Source organism: Propithecus coquereli, unplaced genomic scaffold (genome assembly GCF_000956105.1).
Source record: "Propithecus coquereli isolate 6110/MARCELLA unplaced genomic scaffold, Pcoq_1.0 Scaffold442, whole genome shotgun sequence".
Lineage (NCBI taxonomy): Eukaryota > Metazoa > Chordata > Mammalia > Primates > Indriidae > Propithecus > Propithecus coquereli.
This window is the reverse complement of record NW_012150197.1, coordinates 496,246-503,760: the sequence shown is the minus strand read 5'-3', so window position 1 is coordinate 503,760 and position 7,515 is coordinate 496,246. Positions and strand designations below refer to the sequence as shown.

The 7,515-nt window shown below is 62.6% G+C and overlaps 1 protein-coding gene across 1 annotated transcript in view; it reads right to left on the bottom strand.

The window, feature by feature from the left end:
• Window positions 1–7,515, bottom strand: part of LOC105818554 (zinc finger and BTB domain-containing protein 46) — a 59,536-nt gene that overhangs the window by 37,822 nt on the left and 14,199 nt on the right. The window contains exon 2 of the mRNA XM_012654598.1: window positions 4,634–5,603. Within this exon, the coding sequence (XP_012510052.1) occupies window positions 4,634–5,570 (937 nt within the window). The 5' untranslated portion in view covers window positions 5,571–5,603. The remainder of the gene's footprint in view (window positions 1–4,633; window positions 5,604–7,515) is intronic.

Below are 7,515 nucleotides of genomic sequence, written 5' to 3'. Positions count from 1 at the left end.
TTTCTAAACTATACATATATTTTTTTCAGTCTGAATTATTACAGATTATGGAAACTTTGGAAGAGAAAGAACCACCGGCCAGAAGATTCCAACCTAACCAGGTCTCTCCTTTCACTCTGAGGCCAACGGCCCCTGACGCAGGGTCGCAGGGTCGTCACTGACCCCGTGGGCCGGGCCCTGTCCCCTCCCCTCCCCTCGGGGTGCCACAGTCAGAGCCCACAGACACCCCCCCCCCGAGAAGAAGGAAACCAGCAGCTGGGAGAAGGGGACAAAGCCCTCAAGCCCAGCTCGCAGGGGAAGAGCGGGGGCCGTGCACCCTCCCAGGGGGCTCAGGACCCAGACCGGATGGTAGAGAACAGGGCGTCGTCTTCCCCTTCAAACCTTCCCCCCAAAAAGTGCAAAGATAGTCTTCTTTAATAGACATAATCAAATGTGCTGCGCTGTTGAAATGAGCCGTGAAAAGGTAACCTCTTCCACAAACAGCACCGGGGGGCCAAGCGTGTGGGACTTCGAGTTCTGCCGGCGCCAGAGGGCTGGGGAGCCACCGCCCGCGACCGGACAGGAATCCCTCCTGTCACCAGCCACTGCCAGGCCCTGCCACGCAGCAGGGCTAGGACAGTCGGGGGTGGTTCCTCCTTCCCACCGTCCGGGAGGGGGAGGAGGGGACCCGGGAAGGACGTGGAAGGGGACACCAGCCCCGGCGCCTTCCCCTGCCAGCCCCCCCTTCATCTGCACCGTGGTCTCCCGGGGGCTGAGAAAAGCCACTCTCGGCACGAGGAGGGGAAACCCCGGGCTCGGCAGGGGCAGGCCGGGCCCCACACAGGGAGCAGCTGGAGCAGCCCCAGCCTGAGAGAAGGAGGCTTCCGGGCTCTCGGAGCCGGGGGCTGCAGAGACCGTGGTCTCCCTGCCGCTCTACCGCTCCGGCGTGTTCTTAAAACCCCACGTGTCAAGTTCTGGCCTTGCCAAGTCACGTACAAACATTCACAAAACCATTTCACTGGAGTGGAACCTTGCAGGAACGTGTGCGGGACGTTCGCTCGGGGGACCTGGGCTGCTCCTTTACCACCTTCTGGGCTAGAAACTTCAAACGCACTTTGTCAGAGCCTCACCGGCCACCTCCGGGGTGGTCACTGGACTCCCCCGGAGCCAGGGAGGCCAAGGGGGCGTCAGCGTGGGCCTGGCCAGGGGCCTGCCGCCCCCACACTCGGAACCGCACCCGCCCCTGCAGATTCCCGCAAGCTGTCACCGAAATGACGGCTGTAACCGTAGGTAAGAACACTGTTTCTTGGAAGATGCCAGGTTAGAATGCGCTTGGGCTTCTGCTTGGAAAATCACTCTGAAAAGCTAACAGGCCCCAGGGCCCCCTGGACCCCAGGAGGAGGCCCCGGCCATGGGCCAGGCACCCAGCGTCTGCGCGGGACGCCCCAGTGAGCCGCAGTGACCACTGATACGCTTCTTTAGAAAAGGGCTTTTCTCCCATAAATGGAATGAGAACAAAAAATACTCTTCTCTAAGACGTAATAAATCTTTGATGAAAAAAAAATGACCTCCACCGAGATCAGGATTCACGCTTCCAAATCCCAGCCCCGGGGCTAGGGAGAGGACGGAGGCTGGAGGCTCAGGGCATAACTGGCGGCCGCGGTAACACGGGCAGCATCGTCCCACGCACAAGCCCACAGCCTCGTGTCCCGTCTTAGCAACTCAGAATCAGATGACGGAAGAGTTGCACGGTTGCCTTGGTAACCCAAGGGATTTAAGACTCCAACAAAAGTACACAGGCGAAATCACTTGTTGGATTCTAAAAACACCTTCTGCTCGACAAGCGCATTTAAAACATCCAACCCACAGGCCTAAGGAGCGCACTGTTTCCTAAACCTCGGTCGGCTCTCAGAAAGGCCTCCACACGTCACCTGCAGGTAGGTGACTTACGGGCCGCACAGGGAGGCGTCCTGGGACCGGACCGCGAACCCTGCAGCACATCTGTGAGCGTCAGAACGTTTCCCAGAAAGCCCTGTCACCCACCGGGGACGGCTGCTCGTCACGTTTTGGTAGGCGCTGTTGGGAGATTCCAAACAGTTACAAGCAGGAAGGCCACGGTCCTCCCTGCAGACCCTGAGCCGCTCCGCGTGGACGGCCGGCGGGGAAACGAGCAACTCTGGCAGCTCAGAAACGCAACGTCCTTCTGATTTGGTCCCTCAAACTCCAATAGTTCGCAGGGGTGGGGGACCCAGGGGACATCTGGCAATGTCTGGAGTCCTTTTTCATTGTCACCTTGGGGGGTGGGGGAGGTGCTGTAGCATCTCGTGGGGGGAGGCCAGGGCGCTGCCAACACCCCGAAGTGCCCAGGGGGGCCCAGCCCCGGTCGAGACACCCCAAGTTGCACCAACACTTACTTGACACCCAGAGTCTGGCCCTGCAGGAACATACGACACAGTCGGGAGGAGCAAGAAAAGCTACGGCTGGCGCGGGGAACAGCGGTTCCGCAGGTGGGGGAGGGGGGCGGGGATGTATCGTTTCACGGATACAGAGTTTCCGTTTGGGACAATGAGAAAGTTCTGGAAGCAGGCGGTAGGTGGGCGCAGGACAGCCTGAATGCAGTCACACACCCTGTTAACATACCACATTTTGGCCACCGAGGGACTGAATGTGGGAAGGTGGCCCCACGAGATTATAACTGAGCTGAAAACTCCTATCGCCTAATGACGTCGTAGCTGTCCTAAGTCCTAGCACAATTTCTAAAATAAATTCAGCGCAGCCTAGCGCACAGTGTCCGTAAAGTCCACGGCGGCGCAGGTGACGTCCGAGGCCTTCACGCTCAGTCTCCACTCACGGATCTGCCAGAGCAGCTCCAGGCACGGCCAGTGCTCTCCGCAGGGCACCGTTTTTCACATTTCTTGTCTTTTTTTTTTTTTGAGCGACAGGGTCTCGCTACATCACCCAGGCTGGTCTCGAACTCCTGAGCTCAGGTGATCCTCCCGCCTCCGCCTGCAGAGTAGCTGGGATTACAGGCAGGAGCCGCTGCCTTTTCTAAGTTTAGATGTGTTTAGATACAAAAATACTCACTGTGTGTTTTGATGTGTTCAGACACACAACGCCCCTGTGCTGCAGCTGCCTGCGGCACTCAGCGCCCACACGCTGGCCAGGTGTGCAGCCTAGAGCGGGAGGCTGCGCCGCGGGCCCAGGTGTGCGGCAGGTGCGCTAAGCTGGCGTGAGCGCACTCGCCTGTTCACACGGCGACAGAATGGCCTGACGACGCCTTTCTCGGAACGTGTCCCTGCCGTCGAGGAACGGCTGCGTTTGCTGCAGCGAACCGCACACCGACATGGTCAGAGTGGCGAAGTTCACGTCACGTAGGTTCCGCCACGATGACGAAAGCTGCGGCACACTGGGCTGGGCCTGCTGTCCGGCGTGGAGCTCTGGGGCTCCCTTCCTGCCCACTCGCCCCCAGCTTGACGACCCCCCGCTGAGGAGAGGAGGCCCCCCCCCTGCACCCAGCACACGGCACGTTCGGGACTGTGACACTTCCCAGGGCTGTGACGTCGCGGTTTGCTGTCTCCGGTGCCCTGCTCACTCCCGCGCCCCCAGGCTGATTCCTGCCCCACAGCTGGAGCCCAGTGTCAGCTCACAGGCACCGTCTGCGGGGACTCCAGATAGCCTTCCCTGACCCGGGACACAGCCTGGCGTCTGGGACAAAGTCCGCACTGTGCTGCCGGCAGGGGGAGATGCGAGCCCGTCCCCACGCGAGCTGCGATTATTGCTGCCCGCTGAGCACAGAATAGGCCTGGTACTCAGTGGACGTCTGATTGATTATTCGCCAGTCTGGGAGACAGACACAAAACTGTCACTCACGTCGCGAGGATCACCTTCGACAAAGCTGAGCTCAGAGCCCCTCGAAACTAATACCGTGAATTCCACGGGGGCCCAAGAAGAGACCCCCACATGGCGCAGCGACATTCGCGGCGATGAGAAAAAAGCTCCTGTCTGTTCGTCTGAACCTACACTTATTAGCAAACACGACACGCGCACCATCCCCCCCCCGCTGCGAGAGGCTGCTTTGCAGGAGAGCTTCCTCCGACAGTTACGTCTGTCCTCCCACATCCCGTGCGTCCCCCACCTCTGCCGACGGCCACCCCAGGTCAAGGCAGGCTGAGGTTCCAAGGACAAAACACATTCATGTGACGTTTCACAGCAACAGCCAGAACGAGTCTGTGTGGCGGGAGTCGTGCTCCCGGCGTGTCCCCACGTGCAAGGGAAAGCAGCCCCCGTGTGCCAACCTCAGCCCTGCCCAGGGGCGACGCGGCTCCCCCAGGTGTCACCCCACCCTGCCCCAGCCAGGTCCTCTCCAGCTCACGGGAGCCCTCAGGAGGCTCTGTGTGCAGGTGACACCAGTGCTGTGCTGACGGGGACAGACACGCGGGGGCTCCTACGGGGCCTGGAGCCGCCCAGGCCGGGGGGACACGTTGGTGGCACTCCCTGGGGTCACACCGATTTACTGTGGGAGGAGGGGACCACAGGAGGCCACCAGCGTGGGCCTGCAAATGCACCGCTCTGTCCACAGAGTGAACCGCCGTGAGGCCACCGGCACACGTGCACGGGGGCGGCTGCGCCTGCCTGTAACAAACAAAGGGCTTACTTGAGTCTCGGCTGCCGAAGGGCCACCCCGACGCTGGCAGGAAGGGGCAGCCCGGGGAGCTGGCCCGGCTGTCGTCCTCCACCTGCTGCGTGATGTGCCGGACGGTCTCTTTGTTCTTCCGGTTCTTCCTGCGGCCCGTGGGCTGCCAGCCGTCCCCGGCACCCTGCTCCGAGAAGGAGTTCTGCATCGCACCGTCCTTGGCGGAAGGCAGCTCGCTGCCCCCATACGGAGACGGCGAGATCTGCTCTTCCTTGATGCGCAAAGGCCCAAAGCCCACCTCTCCCGGCCACAGCGACTGCGAAGAGACGTCGTCGGGGCCGTCGGCCTTGGGCTCTTGGTCCTCCTTCCCGTAGCTGCTCCCCCCTTCGTGGCAGCTGGCGATGGCCGAGTCTCCGGAGGAGTTGGCGGGACTCGTTCGCCGAGCCAGCCACGGGGAGATGCTCCTTCCGGCCATCACGGCGGAGATCAGCGCCTCGGTGCTGCTGCCGGACGGGGCCCCCATCTCGAACTCCGCGAGCTCGTCGCAGGCGTCGGACTTGATGCTGATGTCCAGCGCGGCCTTGATGAAGTCGTGGCACGCCTGCACGATGTCCGTCATCTGCAGGAAGCTGGCGGCGGACATCACCTCGATGACGTTCCTGCTGGTGAGGGCCAGGTGGGCGGAGTACATGAAGTCGATGATGGCCTTGAAGCCCTGGGCCGTGACGATGTCCAGGTGGGTGACGGTGGCCTGGTCGGACGTCTTCTGCACCTGGCAGTAGAGCGTCTTGAAGTAGCGGCTGCTCCCGAGCAGGACGTTCTTGTGCGCCTTGAAGACCTTGCCCTCCACCACCACGCAGACGTCGCACAGGACGCCGTGCTGCCTCTGCTCGTTGAGCTCGCGGAGCAGGTGCCGGTAGTGGGACGCGATTTCCATATCTTCCTTTCGGTTGTTCATCGGGAAGTCTTGGTGCTGCCTCTTCTACGGCCTCTGTGGGGCGAGAACGCAAGAGTTACCCGCAGCTCAGCACAGGCAGGCAAAGTCGGGCAGAGCGAGGGCAGGGCCGCGCAGCCGCCACGGGGGACAGGCGGGCGGCGGGGAGAGGCGCGGCCGCGGGAGCCCACCCGCACGCCCTGGGCACAGGTGCGCGGAGGCGGTGCCTGGGCCTTCGCCTGCGGCAGCGCGGCACAGCCCCGGGAGGGCGCGGAAGTGCGTCCCTGAGGAGGGACACCCGCAGCAAGTTTCCCGGCTGCGGCTACACCCCGCCATGAACGGACTTGGGGTTCCGAGTGGGACCCTGCACACCAGCCGCCCGCACACCCAGAAGCAGTGGAAACACACCAGTGGTGGGAGTGACTTCCCCCAGTAACACGAGTCGGGGCCTGCATCCTTCTCACTTGGGGAGACGCCCCTTAAAAGGAGTGTTTGTGTAACTTCCCGCACAAAACCCGCGGGAGCAGGAAGGACGCGGTGCACACGCTCACAGCCTTACCCCTAAAACTTCCCAAAATCCTGAGCTCAAACCGGCTCGAAGCTCCCAGAGGGAGGCGATTCTGGCCGGGCCCCTGCCCACCCGGGGGCGGCGCGAGACCAGCTCAGCCCCGAGGGGTCTCGGTGCCCGTGGGACGTGCGAGGAGCAGAGAGAAGCTCCCGGCGACTCCCTCAGCACGGGACAGCCCAGTCCACAGAACCGGAGAGACCCGCACTCGCCCCGGCCTGGCGGCCTCTCCCTCGACTCAGGGGTCCCATTTTGCTTCTCACTCTGCTCTCGCCGCTGCCGCGGCCGCTTCCTGGGGCTGCCGTAGCGAAGCGCCACAGACTCGGCGGCTCCAACAACAGAAACTTGTTCTCCCTCGGTTCTGGACGGCAGAGGTCCGAGGCCGAGACAGCAGAGAGCCAAGGCAGGTGCTGTCCCCGGCCCTCGCCGGCGTCCGGGGGCCACCGCAGCCCTTCGCACCGCGTGGAGGCGCCGCCCCCGTCTCTGCCTCCGTCTTCAGTCCGCGCTCTCCCGCCTGCGTCTGCGTCCAGACTTCCCGCGTACGAGGACGGGGACGGCAGTGACACCGGGATCCAGGCCCAGCCCAGTGACCTCATCTTGACCAACAGCATCTGCAATGACCCTGCTTCCAAATAAGGCCACATTCTGAGGTTCTGGGGGTTGGACCTTCAGCAGATGAATTCTCGGGGGACACGGGCGCCCCACAGCACGAGGAAGACGAAGCTGCCAGGTCGCCCCGGCACAAACCCCACTTTTCCAGCTACGCAAGTAGCGCCGCTCACCTGAGATGCCAGAGAGTGTTTAACAGAAGAAAATTAACCTGGTCCTATGTAGGAATGTGCAAGCCCTTCCCCCACGGAGCCGCGCCGGGCACAGGCCGGGAGGGAAGCCGGGAACCCGGATTTTACTTCCTACACGTGTTGGACTTGTCACCACACGTGTGCCTGCAGTCATTACGAGGTATTTCCGAACATCCCCTGAAATCACCTTCACAAGGCCCTTGCGAGAAAAGTCACTGCGTTTCGTTAAACAAGCTGGGAAAACGAGGCAGAAAGGAGTAAAAGGCTTTCATTCCCTTCCTCCCCCCAGACCGCCAGGTTCCCAACCCCGGGCCCCCCCAGATGGGGACGGTCCCCAGCCTCCCTGCAGCCCTCGGTGCTGGCTCCGGGGTCCGGCCTTCCCTCTGCTGCCTCCTACGGGGGCAGGATGAGCATGGCGGCCGACCAATCACGTCACGCCCGGCCCCAAGACCCCGAGGACATCACACTAGCCAGTCCCTTCGCCGAGGCCGGGGGCCTCCTGCAGCCAAGCCCCTCCCTGCCCACCCCAGCCCCCGAATGCAGGCCGGGGCAAAGCCTGCCTCTGCCTCGCGCCAGCCTCGCTGTGCAGGCGAGAACCTGCCGG